The 21,355-nt window shown below is 43.0% G+C and overlaps 1 protein-coding gene across 1 annotated transcript in view; it reads right to left on the bottom strand.

Annotated features, from left to right (window-relative positions):
• Positions 1 to 7,083: 7,083 nt before the first annotated feature.
• The window catches only part of LOC135057154 (NACHT, LRR and PYD domains-containing protein 3-like), a 192,243-nt gene continuing 177,971 nt past the window's right edge, over positions 7,084 to 21,355 (bottom strand). The window contains exons 8-10 of the mRNA XM_063963053.1: positions 17,737 to 17,907; positions 7,300 to 7,455; positions 7,084 to 7,162 (exon numbers count right to left, since the gene is read on the bottom strand). Of these exons, the coding sequence (XP_063819123.1) occupies positions 7,084 to 7,162; positions 7,300 to 7,455; positions 17,737 to 17,907 (406 nt within the window). The remainder of the gene's footprint in view (positions 7,163 to 7,299; positions 7,456 to 17,736; positions 17,908 to 21,355) is intronic.

Below are 21,355 nucleotides of genomic sequence, written 5' to 3'. Positions count from 1 at the left end.
TCTTAAGAGTGATGGGACCGCCAGTATTTAGATAGTGTATATCGGTGTCCTTTTTCACATGGTTTGTTCCCTTAAAGGAACCACTTTAATTCAAAGTCATGGTTCAGCCCGCCTGGAGTAAGAGTACTTAGTTGAAAGATGGTTTTCATTTCTGATATCGCAAGATTTTTCTCTGTGTTTTTATCCTTTCATGTGGCTTTGATATGTTTAATTCCAATAAATCTTTTGATGTGTTGAGAAGAGCATCCGTGTTTGATTTTGAAATGGTTGGAGAGGTGATGGGTCTCTATTCCTTTCTTAACATTCCGCAAATGTTCTCCTATTCTGATTTTTAAGGGTCTGGTGGTTCGTCCGATATAGCAAAGTCCACAAGAGCATTCAATTAAATAAACAACATTGGCTGTGTGGCACGTTATGAAGTCTTTTATCTTGAACTTGACATTGTTGACCGTTATTTCACAATATTTGTTAGTGGTGTCTTTAATGTTCTTACACCCAATACATAAACCGCAGTGATGAAAGCCTTTGGTTCTGATTAGATTACGGGTTGGCATTGGTAGCGTGCTTTTAACCAGTTGGTTCTTTAAATTCCTGGATTTTCTATAGATGAAATTGGTTTTTTTTGGAATAATATCCGAGAGAATGGAATCTTTCGTTAAAAGGTACCAGTTTTTATTGATAATTTTTTTTTCTATTTGTTTATGTTGGCCATCATATTGGGAGATGAATGACCACTGTAGTCTATCTGACTTCTCTTCTTTATCGTTTTTTTCCGTTTTCTTTGAAAGTAAAGATGTGCGATCTATCTTTTCATCTGTAAGGATTGCTGTTTGCAAACCTGTCGGTCGCTACAATTTCTAGAAACTCTTAGAAATTGTCATTTAGGTACCCCTTTTATCCACAGAGAGTGATGTTGGCTGTCTGTCGGGATGTACGTATTGACATCCGTCGGTTTGTGGTAGACCATAGTATTCAAAATATATATGAAATTAATGGATTTAATACGGACCTGACCGAAGAAAGAAAGGCTTTCACTCTGGAATCCATTAATTTCATATTAAAGAATAATTTTTTCTTCTTTAATGGTGATTTTTTCCTTCAGAGGAACGGTACAGCTATGGGAACTAAATTCGCCCCTAGCTATGCCAATTTATGAGCTTTTTGGAAAATAAAGCCATTTATGGCGACATAGCTTGGGGAGGACCCCTCACACATTGGTATCGCTATATAGATGATGTCCTCCTCTTTTGGAAGTCTCCACTAGAAGACCTGCAAAAATTCTTTGAATCATTGAACGTTAATGACGTAAATTTAAAATTTACCGTGGTCACCAGTAATGAACAAATCAACTTTTTGGATTTGACCATTTATCAGGAAAACAATATTTTGAATACTATGGTCTACCACAAACCGACGGATGCTAATACGTACATCCCGACAGACAGCCAACATCACTCTCTGTGGCTAAAAGGGGTACCTAAAAGACAATTTCTAAGAGTTTATAGAAATTGTAGCGACCGACAGGTTTGCAAACAGCAATCCTTACAGATGAAAGAAGATTTCCTCAGGAAAGGATACAAAGAAGAAACACTCGACCAAGTCATCAGCGAGGTAGAAAAGATAGATCGCACATCTTTACTTTCAAAGAAAACGGAAAAAAACGATAAAGAAAAGAAGTCAGATAGACTACAGTGGTCATTCATCTCCCAATATGATGGCCAACATAAACAAATAAAAAAAATTATCAATAAAAACTGGTACCTTTTAACGAAAGATCCCATTCTCTCGGATATTATTCCCAAAAAAAACAATTTCATCTATAGAAAATCCAGGAATTTAAAGAACCAACTGGTTAAAAGCACGCTACCAGTGCCAACCCGTAATCTAATCAAAACCAAAGGCTTTCATCTTTAATGTTCTTACACCCAATACATAAACGTATTGGGTGTAAGAACATTAAAGACACCACTAACAAATATTGTGAAATAACGGTCAACAATGTCAAGTTCAAGATAAAAGACTTCATAACGTGCCACACAGCCAATGTTGTTTATTTAATTGAATGCTCTTGTGGACTTTGTTATATCGGACGAACCACCAGACCCTTAAAAATCAGAATAGGAGAACATTTGCGGAATGTTAAGAAAGGAATAGAGACCCATCACCTCTCCAACCATTTCAAAATCAAACACGGATGCTCTTCTCAACACATCAAAAGATTTATTGGAATTAAACATATCAAAGCCACATGGAAGGATAAAAACACAGAGAAAAATCTTGCGATATCAGAAATGAAAACCATCTTTCAACTAAATACTCTTACTCCAGGCGGGCTGAACCATGACTTTGAATTAAAGTGGTTCCTTTAAGGGAACAAACCATGTGAAAAAGGACACCGATATACACTATCTAAATACTGGCGGTCCCATCACTCTTAAGATCAGGGAAAATTAATTTTAATTTCACCCTCAAAAACAGCATGTCGTTTTTTTTTAAAACACAGCATGTTTTCATTCATTTTTTCTTTAAGCACTATATGGTTCATCACACACCGACTCCATAATGCATGTTTCATACGGGTTACACTTGCACCCTATTACCTACCAACCTAGCAATGCTTTTTTAATCTATATTTGATTAATTAGTATGTTCACCATTGTTTCTTTTAAATCCTCCAGTGAATGAAACAGACCATTGATCATTATGTTTTTTGTAATAAAAAAAAGAGGGATGGAAAAGAATTAACTTTTTATTCTGCTGCAATTATGCTAGTAGCACGTAAAACTACAAGACCCAGCATCATAGCGGCTCTTTTACTTTCGTTTTAGCCGCTATGCACACCTAAGAACTACAAACTGCACCACCCAGAATCCCAGCGGCATCCCTTCCGCGTACGTCACTTCCGGGATCAAGATATGCACTGTACAGCCACAGACAGCGCGGCTTCTGACAAAGAAAACTACACTACCCATGAGGCCGTGCGACATCCGGTCGCGGCCGATTTCTTCATTTAGGAAGAACTTCTCTTTGTTTCCAATTTGTTTAACAACGCATATGTCAATCTTTGAATGAGATTATTCAAATAAGCCCGCTTTAGGTGAATAACAAATTTATCAGGCTGCCAACAGCACTACTTCCTGTATAGACTCTGACTACATTTCCCAGTAGTCTAACTACTTCCGGTCACGGAGGTTCTTTAGATTATGAAAAGACTACATGTCCCATAATCCTATGTGAGAATCTTCATCTCATAAGAGTACTATTTTATGTTCACAATGCAGTAATTGGTATACTGACATATATTTTAAATAGCAAGGAGAAATTCTATTTATTTTTCTATTTTTTTCTAACTTTCCAAAATCCTGTTCCTGTCATGTGACAGGAAATTATGTCATTATGTTTTGTCATAAATAGGGGAACCTGTTTGCTTGGTCCCTCATGCCTTGAAAAAGAGTCTCCTGACTCGAAACGCGTTGAGCTCTGAGGAGGCTTCTCTGCTGCGGACTTGTCCCTTTTTTCTGGACTCTGAAGGAAGGTAGGACCTTGTCATAATTATACAATAATTTTTTTTTTGGAACCCCAAAGTTGGCCCCTTATGGTTCCAAGACGGTTCTTACTCCCATCAGAGCCGGACTCGTGCGCTGAGTTTAGCCTGTTTTTTATGTTATTTTATGCTGTATACCTGGAATAAATTTTTTTACATTCTTATCACCTTTGGAGCAAGGTTTTTCAAAGATACCGCTATATGAAAATATCGACCATTCTGCATGTGAGTGTGAGGTACGCCTCTCCTACCATTATAAATTTGGTTACTTACTATTGATTGATAGAGGACCGCATATTTTATGAAAGATACCGTTATGGGCATCCAGATACTTGTCTCTATGTAAGTCAGGTGTGTTTACAAGAATTTTTATGCTTGCATTTCCAACCTATATAGATACCTAGGTACGCCTATATATAGCTTCTAGGATATCTTACGTTTCTTGAACATACTACAAATTGTGTGTCTATGTTTCACATTCCATATATGATCGAGCACTCCATCATTGAACATTCAACTACCATGGCAATCCCTGCGGAATGACGTCATAGAAAGAAACCGCTATATGAGGATATCTACTGTCCTTCACGTGAGTGTTAGGTACGCTCACTTAAACCATCTATTGATCAAGAGCACATCATATCGCTAAAAGATACCTTTATGGACCTGTCACCACCTGTCTTTGAGTAAGTCAGGTGTGTTCATATGAGGATACTGTCTCTGAATGTTGGGATTTAAAAGACTATTTATTTTCTGACTATTCCTATCACCTAGTGAAAATCCCCAGTCCTCACTGACGAAACAATCCTAGATAAAACAGTTCTACATTTTGCCTATTTCAAACGATACCGCCACACATTGTTTTTCTGTTTTTTTCCTAATATGGCTGAGCTCTCCATCAGCAACTGGATCTAAATTGTACCTGATCTTTCATCTGGAGACAACCCAGCTAAGTATTTTCCCTAGCACTCTCACATTCACCATCACTGCATGAGCGATAGCGCCATCTAGTCCACACCACCACCATTCCTATTGTTTTATTTTTTGGACTATCCGGGATAAGTCCACTGTCGGATTTAGAAGGCAGCAATCGGTTCGTTAGAAGCGCCATTAAGGATTTCACCACTCTCTTTTTTCAAGTCCATAATTCATATTTGCCTACTTCTGAAAAAGCATTTCAGGGAGATTGTGAAAGTAACACCTATAAGTGCGGGCGCTTACTACTACATCTGAGAGGCGTGCTATGAAAATTACTTACATCCAAATGTAAATGAGCCCCAAAGTTAGTAAGATTTATTTATTGAAGAAAAGACACAGTTATTTTGCAGGATTTGTTTGTGTACTGTATTCTACAAGAGGTTCCATAAACTGTAAGTGGCCATGAGAAACCTTATTTAAAATGCATGTAGCCATTAGTGATGAGCGGGTTCGGTTCCTCGGAATCCGAACCCCACCGAATTTCACCCATTTTACACGGGTCTGAGGCAGACTCGGATCTTCCCGCCTTGCTCGGTTAACCCGAGCGCGCACGAACGTCATCATCCCGCGGTCGGATTCTCGCGAGATTCGTATTCTATATAAGAAGCCGCGCGGAGCCGCCATTTTCACTCGTGCATTGGAGATGATAGGGAGAGAACGTGTGCAGCGTTCTCTTAGTTGTGTTCAGTGTGCTGCAAATATCTGTGCTCGGTGTGCTGCAAATATCTGTGCTCAGTGTGCTGAAAATATCTACATTCTCTGCCTGAAAAACGCTCCATATCTGTGCTCAGTGTGCTTTATTGTGGGGACTGGGGACCACCAGTATTATATAGTAGGAGGACAGTGCAGAGTTTTGCTGACCAGTGACTACCAGTATTATACGTTCTCTGCCTGAAAAACGCTCCATATCTGTGCTGCATTGTAGTATATAGTAGGAGGACAGTGCAGAATTTTGCTGACCAGTGACCACCAGTATTATATCAGTACGGTACAGTAGTCCACTGCTCTACCTACCTCTGTGTCGTCAAGTATACTATCCATCCATACCTGTGGTGCATTTTAGTTGTTGTGCGCAGTATATATAGTAGGAGGACAGTGCAGAATTTTGCTGACCACCTGTATATAATATATAGCAGTACGGTACAGTAGGCCACTACTCTACCTACCTCTGTGTCGTCAAGTATACTATCCATCCATACCTGTGGTGCATTTTAGTTGTTGTGCGCAGTATATAATAGGAGGACAGTGCATAATTTTGCTGACCACCAGTATATAATATATAGCAGTACGGTACAGTAGTCCACTGCTCTACCTACCTCTGTGTCGTAAAGTATACTATCCATCCATATCTGTGGTGCATTTTAGTTGTGAGCAGTATATATAGTAGGAGGACAGTGCATCATTTTGCTGACCACCAGTATATAATATATAGCAGTAAGGTACAGTAGTCCACTGCTCTACCTCTGTGTCGTCAAGAATACTACAAAAGTTCAGTAAAATGACCCAAAAATCAAAATTAAAAGCGTCTGATGAGAAGCGTAAACTTGCCAATATGCCATTTACGACACGGAGTGGCAAGGAACGGCTGAGGCCCTGGCCTATGTTCATGGCTAGTGGTTCAGATTCAAATGAGAATGGAAGCACTCATCTTCTCGCTAGAAAACTACAGTGCCACTCCTAGATGGGCCAGGTGTTTGTGTCGGCCACTTGTGTCGCTAAGCTTAGTCACACAGCTACCTCATTGCACCTCTTTTTTTCTTTGCATCATGTGCTGTTTGGGGACTATTTTTTAAATCTGCCATCCTGTCTGACACTGCAGTGCCACTCCTAGATGGGCCAGGTGTTTGTGTCGGCCACTTGTGTCGCTTAGCTTAGCCATCCAGCGACCTTGGTGCACCTCTTTTTTTCTTTGCATCATGTGCTGTTTGGGGACTATTTTTTAAATCTGCCATCCTGTCTGACACTGCAGTGCCACTTCCAGATGGGCCAGGTTTTTGTGTCGGCCACTTGTGTCGCTTACCTTAGCCATCCAGCGACCTTGGTGCACCTCTTTTTTTCTTTGCATCATGTGCTGTTTGGGGACTATTTTTTTAATCTGCCATCCTGTCTGACACTGCAGTGCCACTCCTAGATGGGCCAGGTGTTTGTGTTGGCCACATGGGTCGCTTAGTTTAGTCATCCAGCGACCTCGGTGCAAATTTTAGGACTAAAAATAATATTGTGAGGTGTGAGGTGTTCAGAATAGACTGGAAATGAGTGGAAATTATGGTTATTGAGGTTAATAATAATATGGGATCAAAATGACCCCCAAATTCTATGATTTAAGCTGTTTTTGAGGGTTTTTTGTAAAAAAACACCCGAATCCAAAACACACCCGAATCCGACTAAAAAATATCAGGGAGGTTTTGCCAAAACGTGTCTGAATCCAAATCACGGCCGCGGAACCGAATCCAAAACCAAAACACAAAACCCGAAAAATGTCCGGTAGCCATACGGATCATTGTGCCTTATAACCAATGCAGGGAAATGGCCCATTTGAATGTATGTATCTCTGATTTATTTTATTTCCCCAAGAATGTAATAACTTCATAATGGGGGTCAGGTACAATCATGGAGATTGCTGCTATTTCAGGGAGTCTCCTGCAGAATGAGGGAGGGTAGGCAACTATGCCATAATTATCTCTGAGATCCCAGTGTGGGTGACATGTGAGCATCCCCATTTAATGTTAATGCAGTTTTCAGTATAACACAATCTTGTGGATGTAACTCAATCTTACCCAAGCTGCAGAGGCGGCCTCACACACTCCTGAAGTTTAGTTCTAGAGTCCTCCAGATCATTGTTTGACAGATCCAGTCTGGTCAGAGAGCGGTTTGTAGTAAGAACAGAGCGGAGATCATCACAGCAGGAGGAGGTCAGATCACAGTCCATTAACCTGATGAGAGATGAGGGATCTGGATTAGGTCATTTCCAGCCTCACACTCAGCATGATATCATCACTGACAGAATAATACAGAGTACAGTAGATACAATTGTTGGTTTGCTGTGTATATCAGCTATTAGGCTATAGTTATTTGCCAGTGTAAAAGTCTTGATTTGCTGTATATAGATGAGGACAGTTATATGTGAGGCCAAAGAATGTTTCCTTAGAGCAGGGGCAGCCAAATGTGTCACCCCCCTCCCCCCTAACACATACACACGGCCATCCTTATAGGCCCTACACACTGGCCGATAATACTCAAAGATGAACGATCTCGTTCATTAATGAATGAGATACCGTTCGTATCTTTCAGTGTGGAGGCATCAGCGATGAACGATGCGCGGCTCCGCGCTCGTTCATTGCTGGTGCCCCGTCGCCTGTGCATACAGGCCAATATGGACGATCTCTGCCTGCACTTCTATGGAGCCAGGTGAAGGGGGGAGTGAAGAAACTTCACTCCCCCCGTCACTGCCCCCCGCCGCTGGGTCACCCGCCGGCTGTATCCGCCGTCGGGCAGCTCGGCGGTGGATCGCTCAATGTGTAGGGCCCTTTACTGCAGATACAGTCCAGCCCCACTCCCTGTCTGAGATTCCTCCGGAGTTCCAGATACACCTCTGCCTGGACTCCTGGAGGAAATGTAATAGGGGCTGAGTTTTTTGAGGTATCTGGAATCATTTACAAGGCAAACTCAGGTTGGTTTTACATTGTAAATGATTGCCGCTTTAAAAATACGGTAATCTCTGCCAAAATCCTGGACCCCAGAAAACTCGGCCCCTATTACATTTCCCCCGGATGTGGTAAATGCTTTGTACAACTCAGCAATGTCACTGCTGGGCCGGCTCTCCCTACAGCTGCATGTGACTAAGGGGGACATTTACTAAGCCTTGGCTGGAGATAAAGTAATAGGCAATCAGCTCCTAACTGCCATAGTAAAACCCAGCCTGTGACGTGACAGTTAGGAGCTTATTGTCTGGTATTTTATTTGTGTCCACTTTATCTCCATATAAGGCTTAGTAAATAGACCCCACAATGACTGCAGACTGCAGTGCTGGGGACATGTAGTGGTAATGGAGGAGAAGACTATAGGAAGCTCTTCCAGACAGGAGGCAGACCAGAGACATTCGGCAGGATGACATTTCTGAAAGGGTAATTTACATGAGGGATCCTCATGTTACATTTTGTGGCCTTAGAATGGCTTTCCATAAACTACAGGCTCTTTTTTATTGCTCAGAATTATATAAAGCCTATGGGGTAATTAGCCGCAGTAAAATTATCACAAATATTTGATCCATGTGGGTAATTCAACTATCCCCGGTAGCTCACATTTTTTTGGCGTCCGCGACAACAGGGACCCAGGATAAGTTCCTGGATCTCTGTACTTTCATGCGAAAACATATTTTTTAGCATCAATAAATGGGGGTGTAATTAAATTGCCCAGTAACGAACATTGGGGGTAATTCTGAGTTGATCGCAGCAGCAAGTTTGTTAACAATTGGGAAAAACCATGTGCACTGCAGGGGGGGGAAGATATAACATGTGCAGAGAGAGTTAGATATGGGTGGGTTATTTTGTTTCTGTGCAGGGTAAATACTGGCTGCTTTATTTTTACACTGCAATTTAGATTTCAGTTTCAGTTTTCAGTTTTAACACGCCACACCCAAATCTAATTCTCTCTGCACATGTTATATCTGTCCCGCCTGCAGTGCACATGGGGGGTAATTCCAAGTTGATCGCAGCAGGAAATGTTTTAGCAACTGGGCAAAACCATGTGCACTTCAGGGGGGGGGGCAGATATAACATGTGCAGAGAGAGTTAGATTTGGGTGTGGTGTGTTCAATCTGTAATCTAACTTGCAGTGTAAAAATAAAGCAGCCAGTATTTACCCTGCACAGAAACAAAATAACCAACCCATATCTAACTCTCTCTGCAAATGTTATATCTGCCTCCCCTGCAGAGCACATGGTTTTGCCCAACTGCTAAAAAATTTCCTGCTGCGATCAACTTGGAATTACCCCCCATGTGTAGACGGTCCTGGGACTCAGGGTCGACAACAAAAAGGTCGACACATCTTAGGTCAACTCCAATTGGTCGACACACCTTAGGTCGATATGGACAAAAGGTCGACATGAACAAGGCCGACATGGAAAAAGGACGACATGAGTTTCTTATGGGGGGTTTTGTGTCGTTTTCTCCGTAGAGTGACCGGGAACCCCAATTAGTGCACCGCCTTCGCTCGCCATGCTTCGGGCATGATGCCTTCGCTCCGCTCCCGCTTCGCTCGGCACACTTTACCGTTCCAATCGTAGTCCACGTGGATCGTTAAGTATGAAAAGGTTCGAAAAAAGAAAAAAAACATTAAAAACTCATGTCGACCTTTTGTCCATGCCGACCTTGTTCCTGTCGACATTTTGCCCATGTCGACCTTTTGTCCATGTCGACCTAAGGCATGTCGACCAATTGGCATCGACCTTTTTGTTGTCGACCTGGAGTCCGGATACCGTGCAGACCATTTGGAGACAAGGGATGAGAGTGTAATCTTGCCACTATATAAATCATTGGTGCGACCACACCTGGAATATTGTGTACAATTCTGGGCACCACACTATAAAAAAGATATCTTGGAACTAGAAAGGGTTCAGAGTTGAGTCACCAAACTGGCTAAGGGGTTAGAGGGACTGAATTATGAGAAAAGATTAAAAGTTTAGATATGTTTAAACTGGAAAAGAGGCGGCTGAGAGGGGACATTATTAATATTTATAAATACATAAAGGGACAATACAAGGATTTATCAGACGATCTGTTTATAAAAAAACCCATAACGCTACACAGGACACGAGGACACCTGAGGTTAGAAGAGAAAAAATCTCATACACAACGGAGGAAAGGGTTCTTCACAGTAAGAGCAGTAAGGATTGTGAATTCTCTGCCAGAGAAGTTAATAATGGTGGACTCAATCAACAGGGTAAATTTACTAAGATGGGAGTTCTACATAAGATGGGATGTTGCCCATAGCAACTAATCAGATTCTACTTCTCATTTATATAGCACCTTCTAGAAGATAATACCTAGAATCTGATTGGTTGCTATGGGCAACATCCCATCTTAAATAGAACTCCTTTCTTAGTAAATTTACCCCAATAAGTTTAAAAATGGATTAGATAAATTCCTAACTGAAAGAAATATCCAAAGATACAGCATTTAAATTATATAAAATTTTAAAATACAGGTTGAACTTGGTGGATATTTGTCTTTTTTCAACCTCATCAACTATATAACTATGTAACAGTGGCCCTCATTCCGAGATGATCGTAGCTGTGCTAAATTTAGCACAGCTACGATCATTCACACTGACATGCGGGGGGGACAGGGGGGTGGGACGGGGGACGCCCAGCACAGTGCTACTCCACCCCGCATGTCAGTGCTGGACCGCCGCAGAAGTGCAAAGGCATCGCGCAAAGGCATCGCACAGCGGCGATGCTTTGCACTTCAAGAGTAGCTCCCGACCAGCACAGCTTTAGTGTGCTAGCCAGGAGCTACTCGTCGCTCCCCGGCCCGCGGCGGCTGCGTATGACATCACGCAGCCGCTGCGAGCCGCTCCCTGCACGGTCCGGTCACACTTACATTGGCCGCAGCGTGCCTACGAAATGGCGCCCAAACGCCGTCGTTCCACCCCCTCCCGCCCAGTGACTGCCTCTGCCTGTCAATCAGGCAGAGGCGATCGCAGCCCAGTTATGGCCTTCGGCCGTCTGGCATGCTCTGGCGCACTACAGTTCCGGCGCATGCGCAGTGGGTACCCATTCGCTTGGCTGCGATAAAAAGCAGCGAGCGAACAGGTCAGAATGACCCCCAGTGTGCAGATATAAATCCTTCTTTCTTTATGGGAGACAGGGAACTTTCCTGGAGTTGTACAGGGTTCCTGTCTAATGTCCAATAAATGATCAGAATGGGGTAATTCAGTTTTAAATACCTTCTCCTTTTTGAACTAATCAGTATTCTTTGCCACTGTAGGGGATTCCTCCTCCTCAGTGAGTTGGAGAATATGCTTAACAGCATCTATCAGGGCAGGGACATCTACTGTCATAGGAGCCTCTTCATCCGCAGCAAAGGAGTCTGTGTCAGATTGTGCCGTACGCTCCCTTTCATCTTCACATGAGACATCAGAGAGGATCATAGATTGTGAGGAAGAAGTAACCCTCTTAGAAAGGCTAGGGGCACGTGTGTGGCCTGAGGGAGCTTTCTGTCTAGCCAGGGACTGTTTGAACATTTTCAGTTGGTTAGACAAATTATCCACCCACAGTGGGGTCACCATCGGGACCATTAAAGGAGCACAGGCGGACCCATAGGGGTGCAAGGCAAACAACCAGGATACCAAATAATGAGAAATCTGCTTACGGTGGCTCCTGAGCAACGGCTGTGGACTGACCTAGAGGTGTATAACATGCAGGGCCGGATCTTGCCCTTGTGGAGCCTCGGGAAAAAATGGGGGCGTGGCTTCATATGGGGGCGTGGTCCGTTACGCCCCCATTTGTGCCCCCTGTAGCGCAGCAGAAAAAATAAATAATAATAAATAAAAGTATACTTACAATCCCCACTCCTGATTCCAGACCTCCTCCTCCGCCGGCGCCGCTCTTCTCCTGGACTCGGATGGTTGTGTCTGTCCTCGGATCTATGGGAGAGACGTCATTACGTCTCTCCCATAGCACAGCATAGACACTAGAGGTCAATTATGACATCATCGCGCACCGCACAGCACAGTCCTCTCCATGAAGGGAAACTCGACGCTTAGCGTCTGGTTCCCTTCAAAGCGAGGGACCAGCGGTGGGCACAGCGGGGGGCACTGCAGAGGGCACAGTGGCCCTCCGGAAGGCGGCGCCCCGGGCAAAAGTACTGCTTGCCCGTGGCAAGATCCGGTACTGATAACATGCAGTACAGAGACCATCATGTGACATGTCTTCCTCAGACAAATGGGCTGAGCACAATCTGCATGACATTAGTACAGGGGCATCAGCCTGTTTATGACCCCCTTTGTTGGATATTATGATAATGAAAACAAAGTGAACTTACACAGTACGATAAATGCAAATAAACAGTACAGGGCATAATGTGACTGCAACACAGATGTAATATACTTATATATGGATATAGATAAATTCTGTGTCAGCTGCAAGTCTAACCCAAACGCACCTCAGCCCAGCGTTTAGAATATCAGAGAAAGATATCTGAGATACACTAATGTGAAACCAGACAGCAAATAAAGGCACTCACAATGTAGTAACACAATGCTATTAATGCTGCAAAGGACACTTATATCACAGCACAGCCCTGAGGCTGGGGGGATGATGCAGGAAACTCACACAAATTAACTGCTATGAACACTTTTCTCAACTAGCGCTGCCTTATTAGTGAATTTGTTTAATAAAATCCATTCTAAGAGTGGAGAGACTAGTGTATAGTAAAAATTGAATGGACATGTTCATAAATAAAAAATTATATATAATTATAGTTTATTTAGATAAGCATGGTCCGATGTGGGATTAGAACCAAGGTTAATATGTTGGTAGTCCGTGTATTTCTCCATGAGGCTATGCCTGCTATGGCTAGCCTGGGTGGTAATCTATATATATATATAAAGATCTATAAAGGTGATGTTAATCCTCTCACGTGTTGCCATTGTTATATATAAACAAAGACATTTTTACAACTAATGAAAATGTAAAGAATAATTTATCGTTTATGTGATATCCTTTTGGTAAAGATGTTATTAATATGTATGATATTTTAATATGTATCTCTGTGGGATTTGGTCCCGGTAATATAGTGCGATAGAGTTAATTAGCTGACCACAAAATGCATATATGTTTATACACCTGAAGTACACCTGCCTCCTATAATAAATGAAAGGCAACGATTGGAGGAGATTCTTCTTAAATAGAGGTGTGCTCAGTATAGATGGTTACCTTCTGATGAAACCGTTACAACTTTATAACGGAGAAACGCGTTAAGGGCACTCTGCTAGGTGCCTTTGAAACATTCTTCATTTGAATTGTGAGACAGACATCCCGGCCGTGTACCTGGAGGATCAGTTCTACACTACAAAGCCTTAATTGCTAGAACTAAGCTTGGGTGAGGAGAAGTCGGACGGCTCCAGCAGGGGATATCCATTGGCTTGCTGCCGTGAGCTGAGTGCCGCATGACAATAATTACACCACGCAGTAGGATCCACAGGTTCCGGCAGGGGGAAGCCGGGCGGCTTCAACAGGGAGCACCTCCGTGACATACGGCCGCAGCTTGGCACCTCATAGACGGACACAACACGCTGCATGTGCTCAACAGTGACAGGGAAGCTTCCTTGGCGATCGGCCACGGCTGTCCGCAGAGCGATAATCTCAACACCCGGGCTGCGGTGAGGTGAGACATACCCTCTAACCTTGCTAATCATCCCTGTATTGCTAGACACATTATCATCTAAGTGTCAAGGGATAAGAGGCACATTCCCTTTATGACAATCTAAGTCTGTCCATCTACTAATATAATTAAAGCACTACAGTCTGAATAAAATATTGGAACTTTCTGCTACATTATTTCATGAATAGACATAATTTATGAAGTCTAATTAGTATCCATATAACAATCCTGTGGAGAAAGAATCTAGAATCTGTTGATGCGGGACATTGAACTGTATTCTAGCCACAAATTGGAAATAAAAGGAATTGTGAGGATACTTCTGCAAATCAGTGGCAGCTGGTGTTAAACACTCTAGTATGGACTGATATGTGTTTCTAATTTATGGTAGCTTTTATTGTGTAGTTTCAATAATTATATGTTTCAAAGGCATATAGCGATATATGCATATGATGATGCTATAATAGTTTTATAGTTTTTAATATGAAATAAAAATGTTTAAAATCTTTTTGCGCTCTCTCAAATAAGTGATTTCTTTTTTAGACAGGTAGGATAATCAATTCCTTTGGAGGCATTTTTCCAGGGAGACCTTGACCAGCAATTCCGGAGACCTGCTGTTACTGTATGCTGAAGATGTCTGCCCAGGATCCTGTGAGGGAAGGGGGAGAGTGAGGCAGCTCTAGGGTGGGAAATCTGTAGTAGAGGGCACCCAGAACTCTGGGATGGGCTACAGAACAATAGCCGCCTCCCCTATGCTGGTCTTCCACCCTGGGCTGGCAACAGAAATCCCGGGGCCCTGTATACGGATATCTCTTGAGCCCTACCCCTTGACCCGTACTTAGGGGAGCACAGTCATATCAGAAGGCAGTGCTCTTTCTTATAAATGGTGCACTGTCCTATACAAGGGGGGTGGGGATGCTCAGTCATACAAGGAACACCCTGGTCCAAACACATATTTGGTAAGAGTGTGCCAGTCCCACAGAGACTGGCTCACTGAGAGAAAGAGACTGACACATAGAGAGACTGGCACACACAGAGATAAAGAGACTAGCACACACACACAGGCTGGCACACAGAAAGAATGGCACACAGAGAGACTGACACACACAGTCTGGCACCCACAAAGAGACTGAGACTGACACACACATACACATATACTGGCACACAGAGAGACAGAGGCTGGCACACACAGACTGGTACATGCAAAGACTGACATACATAGAAACTGGCACACACAAAGTCAGAGACTGGCACACACAGAGACTAGCACACACAGAGTTTGGGACACACACCAAGACTGGCACACACACCAAGACTGGCACACACACCAAGACTGGCACACACACACAGAGACTGCCACACACAGAGACTGGCACACACAAAGACCAACACACAAACACAGATTGGCACATACAGAGACTGACAAACACACAGATTGGGACAACACAAAGACTGGCACACACACCAAGACTGGCACAAACAAAGACTGGCACACACAAAGACCGACACACACACACACACACACACATAGACTGGCCCACACATAGACTGACACACACAGAGACTGACACACACAGAGACTGACACACACAGAGACTGACACACACACACACACATAGAGATTGGGACACACACAAATACTGGCACACACACAACGACTGGCACATACGGACTGACACACAGAGACTGGCACACACAATGACTGACACACACAAAGACTGACACACACAAACACATACACACAGTCTGGCACACACAGAGACTGACACACACACACAAAGATTGACACACACAAAGACTGACACACACAAACGCATACACACAGACTGACACACACAGAGACTGGAACACACAGAGACTGACACACACACACACACACACACACAGGGACTGACACACACAGAGACTGACACACACACAGAGACTGACACACACAGAGAGACTGGCACACACACCAAGACTGGCACACACAGAGAGACTGGCACACACAGAGAGACTGGCACACACAGAGAGACTGGCACACACACAGAGACTGACAAACACAGAGACTGACACCCACAAAGAGACAGATGAGCGGGGACTCCATGCTACACTCATCTAGAATATAGAGAGATGCTGTACGCGCGACCAGCAGGTTTGTGAATGCAGAGCTGAGTTCTGCTGTCACTCAACTTACCACATGCCACCAGTCACTTCTGAAGTGCATCCAGGGAGAGTGTCTGTAGGGAGGGGGTATAGCGGTGGGGCTGCTGCAGCAAGGACACACAGTGAAGGTCTGGCACAACATAATGTTGTCACAACGTCATTAACATTAATTATGTGCAGCGCTATGACCGGGAGCGGACCGAACCATGTGATAGCAATGACAGGGGGTGGGGAAGTGTCACCTAAATTGCGGTCGGCCGTAGCAGTCAATTTAAAATTTACTATTAGGCACTCTGGCACTGTTTTTCTGCCCTGGAACCTCAGCCCTTTTGAACCTTGGGGCCCGGTTCTACTGTACCCTTTGTCACCCCCTGTCGCCGGGCTTGCTTCCACTCCAGGTGCTATGGCGCCCTATTAAAGTAGGTGTTAATACGCCTGACCTGTGCTCCTATGCCCCGGTGGTCTAGTGGGATCCCTGCTCTGTGACAGTCCATGCCAGCATCGCGGTCCATCTCCCCTGACCTCTGCAAATCGCGATTTCAAAGGTGGGTCCCGCTAGGAGACCCATTTACCTGCCCCCCCCCCCCCCCGGTAATGTCTATGCGAGGAAACATCTCATAGTAGTGCCCATTGCCGTGGACATTCTTGCCACAAGTACCCGGGCAATCCAGAGGGTGTAAACAGCGCCACGGTGGGGGGTGTTGGAGTTGCAGCTTTGAAGTCACCCTGACGTACAGCGCTGCTAACTCAGGAAGAAAAAGTCAAATTCAAACCAAAAATAAAAAGCTTTCAGGACTGTCTGCGCAGCCCCCCTGTTTATTGACCTGCTACTTCAGGCACCAACTTCAAAACGGAGCTCAAAGTGCATGGAGGTATGGTTATAGAGGAGGGACCCGATGCATCCTGGGACAGCTAAAGCTTTACCTGTTGGTGCCTGGATCCAGATCCATCTCTACACCCTGATGTTTCCCTGTGGAAACCTATGTACCCTGCTGCAGAAATGATATTAAAATAAAGCAACTGATGTAACATAACAATAAACAGAATAATGGTTCCATAAATATGTACTCAGAAAACATAACAAAAACAGGATGTAGTCATAATATTGATATTGTTGAAATGTTGATATTGAAACTGTCAGCGTGGGCAGAAGGTTGACATATTCACAATTTTGCCACTATGCACAGATCAGCAGTGGAGGGTTAGGTTATGGAGGGTGAGGGTTAGGATAAGGCTATGGGAGGGGAAGGGTTAGGGATAGGCTATGGGAGGGGAAGGGTTCGGTATGAGAGGGTTAGGGTCAGGGTTAGGCTACAGGAGGGGAAGATAGCCACTAGGGTTAGGGTTAGGCCTAGTAATACTCACTGCCAGAAGCCACACATTATCCAACAGAAGTCATCATGATATCACTACCAGACCCAGAAAACAGCTGGAGGCACCAGACCAAGCGTACCAGGTAGGAATACCAATAGACCACCAGGGGTGTTTTGTCCACATCCTAATCATGCTGACATGAATGTCGACATGGTAATTTCCAACATGCCAACATTATGAATATCCATATGATGAATGCGGGTAAAACATACCACACCCAAGAGAAACTCCATTAGCTATTTCCCTGTGTCAGTGCCCTGTGTGGTCTATGACTTGTACTGAGAGAACAATTATATTAACAGTGATAGTTCTTACGTAAGATCCTGCAGGGTACAGGCCGGGTGTCTCAGTCCCTCACACAGAAGCTTTATTCCAGAGTCTCCCAGAGCATTCCATGTCAGCCCCATTGTGGTCAGAGAGCGGTTTGTAGTAATAACAGAGCGGAGATCATCACAGCAGGAGGAGGTCAGATAACAGAACACTAACCTGATGAGAGATGAGGGATCTGCATTAGGTAATTTCTTATTGTCATAAACCAATGAGCAGTAACATTGAAATGTTAAAGTAAATACCATTATTCATATATACTGTATATACTGTATATCAGCTATTAAGCTGCAGGAGTATGTCATGGAGAATGTTGTTATTGAGTAACTGATCTAGAGTCGGCCTCAGAAATACTTCCACATGTCATTGGTGCAACCGATAGTGGCATCTAAAGACCAGATGGTATTACAGTGTCTATACAGTAGTGTTTTGTATCCTGCACCAAACAAAAAATCTATAATTTTTGATCTAGTAAAAAACCAGCAACTAAGCATCCATCCTGTCAAAATTGGATAACAGTACCTAACTGTGAGGCTGGAGATGCCCCGGCAATCATGAACTTAACTCATTAGTATCAACCTGTTGGCAGTTTGCCAAATGAGAAGATTGCTTTTTATGGAGTACTCTTTTGTCATATGTTTTTATTGTTTTGATGTGATTATGTTAAATGTAACTTTTAATATATTCTCTTAAAATAATAGGGGTAAAACAAATATGTTTTATGTGGAAACAAATCAATCATGGTCACCCCCTTCTTGTTCAAAATAAAATAAACGCATTGTAGACATAATCTGTCTGTGTGGTGATTTCTTTCAGTGTATGAATGAAATTACTTTATTAGATCCAATTACTGAATTATTATAATTACCTAAATAATACAGCTAAGTTTAGTCAGTTTAAGTAATTTGTATGCTTTATTGGCATACTGATTTGCCTATTATCTCGGCAGTGAAATATTATGTCTTCCTGTAACCGCTGCAGCATATATCCGGCTTCACATAAACATTTTTTTCCATATAGATTTTTAGTATAATATTGTTTCAGTTCCATAGATGACCCCCTTGTCCTCATCATACACATTCTAGGTGTGGTGTTATTTAATTAAAAATATATTGTATGCTTTTATGCCTGGCAGCATGAATCTCTGCTTGACAAAGTCTATTAATATTGTTATTTTCTTACAGCAGGTAATCTCTACTCCTTTTTGTATAAAGACATGAAACATTGTATCTCTATCTTATTACCATCATATTGTGGATACATTTGATACATTCAGGAAAAGAGAGAGAGTGACAGTATGCCCCTCTTGCTTAATACCTTGTGCTTGCAAAATCTTATTGCTTATATTAACTGATAAAGTAACACCAATAATTGTCCCTTCCGGTATGGGTAGATCAGTGGACAGTCTTTGTATCACACATGTGAGCACTCCCGTATTGTGCATACACAGAAATATGTGGCTCATGTGTTATCCTGCACACATCATCCCATTAAACAGTCTCTATGCATTCCAAAACCCACATTTCATTGACAGACACTTTTTTCAGTAGTATGAGTTGCAGTATAATCAACTCATTTTCCTGTACATCACAAATGCACTGCTGTTTTATTAGTGCAGTGAAAGTGTGCACACTGGTTTTCACTGCAACAGTGTCTGTTGCTTACCTTGCCCTGCCATAACAAAAAAAATCAAGTGCTCGTTTGTTTGAAAAATACATCACAGTATAAAGATTTCCTCCTATTCCAAAACTGCATGATGCATCTATCCCCTTCTCATTACACCAACGATAGATATCAGACCCGGATACCGTTTCCATCATTAAAGGTTGGTAAACAGGAGATCCTATGAGTTTGAGATCTCAGCAGTGCCTCCAAAAATGTAACCCCTTCTTGCCCCACTTTATGGCACTACTAGTCAAGGGGGTACACACACAATATCAGTGCCTCCACCCAAGCTTTGAGGGTATTAGAAATAGGCTTGCTTGGGTAATCCTGGCGTAATAATAATATATAAGATTACCTACTCACACACTCCTATGCATGTCTAGTACTCTGCTTCCTGGAAGTAAAACTCTGTTGGCTAATTCTCTCTTTTTTAATACACATATCAAAATACACCAGGCGGAGAGTGTAGTGTTCATATATTTATATTATCACAACTCCCGGTTGATACCCCAATAAGTTTACCTATACTTATACAGAAGTATTTGCATCCAATACAAAACATTTGGATACTTACAAATAAAACAATGCAGTATATTACTGAAATACCTGGGTATTATGTAAAAACACAGTTAACTGCAGTATAATACACCATTGGGGCCCTTTCCTGTGGTTAGAGCTTCCCAGTGACTGTGTCTTGGCTGACCTCTGTACACCTGACTTTAGACTTTGTACTGTAGCTCTCTGATATTGTTACTCTCTAGTGGTGAAGCTGCTGTTGCTGTTGGTGTATCCTCCGGTCTCAGTAGGATGAGCCTGATACTTAGTGTCAATGTCTAGGTCTGTGGCAGACTAAAAACAAAGCATGCTTTCAAGTACTCAGGTTCTGACTCTTTAATATACAATGTATCAGTAGCAGTTCAATCTGGAAACAAGTGGTAATACTGTATAGTTTTCAGAAGTCTTGCAGCTCCTTTTTACATTGGATGCAAGGCAGTCCTTAAGGGGGCTGTTTACTAGGAAGGACAGGTTACCATCTTATAAATAGTTTCTGTATTTAACATATAGAGGAGGTTACTTAACCTTATTAATACTGCTAAGGGTCTGACTATATGCACTGAGTTAATTTCTGAATGCAGGAATATCTCCCTAGGCGAAGAAATGAATACCAGTTCATACGACGCACGAATGTATATACAGTATATATAGCAACAATTCAGTCTATATGAGAGAAGGTGTCATCCGCTCTTGTAACATTACCCACATATACACCTGCACTACATAAAGCTGCCTGCAAAAGTCACCGGGATCCCTGGACTCCGAGTCTCCTATCATTAACAGCAGTCCCAATAATCCTCCGTGGGTTCGACTCTTATAATGGGCATATAGAGGGATGGGTGACCCGCTTTCAGAGGTCACTTATGGCGGGGAAGTACATATATTACATATATCCTGCTTGACCATATCTGCCTCCACTTGCCCACTTATACCCTTACTGGTACTCTCCCAACAGTTTACTGTTAATGGCAGTTAGGGGTCTATTCATGAAGCAGTGAAAAGAGTGGAGATGTGAGCCTGTGGAGAAGTTGCCCATGGCAACCAATCAGCTGCTCCTTACAACTGTATAGTATGCAAATTATAAATGTTACTTCAATGCCGATTGGTTGCTATGGGCAACTTCTCCACTGGCTCACTACTCCACCCTTTTCACTGCTTCATGAAAAGACCCCTTAGTCTCCACAGGGGGCTGACAGACAACTCGGTGGAGCCAATTTAATACTAATGCTATGGGGATCAATTAGGCTGAGCCATGTTGCTAGTCAGACTAATCCCTAGCCCCACGTATGACACCTCCACAGCCGGCGGTGATGTGAGTGTATTTACCACATCTAATATAGCCGGCAAGCCTCTGGTTCCTCCCTTCTGACAGCAGACCACTCCTCCT

The sequence above is a fragment of the Pseudophryne corroboree genome, chromosome 3 (assembly GCF_028390025.1).
Source record: "Pseudophryne corroboree isolate aPseCor3 chromosome 3, aPseCor3.hap2, whole genome shotgun sequence".
In the NCBI taxonomy this organism is placed as follows: domain Eukaryota; kingdom Metazoa; phylum Chordata; class Amphibia; order Anura; family Myobatrachidae; genus Pseudophryne; species Pseudophryne corroboree.
This window is presented reverse-complemented; position numbering and strand designations above follow the sequence as displayed.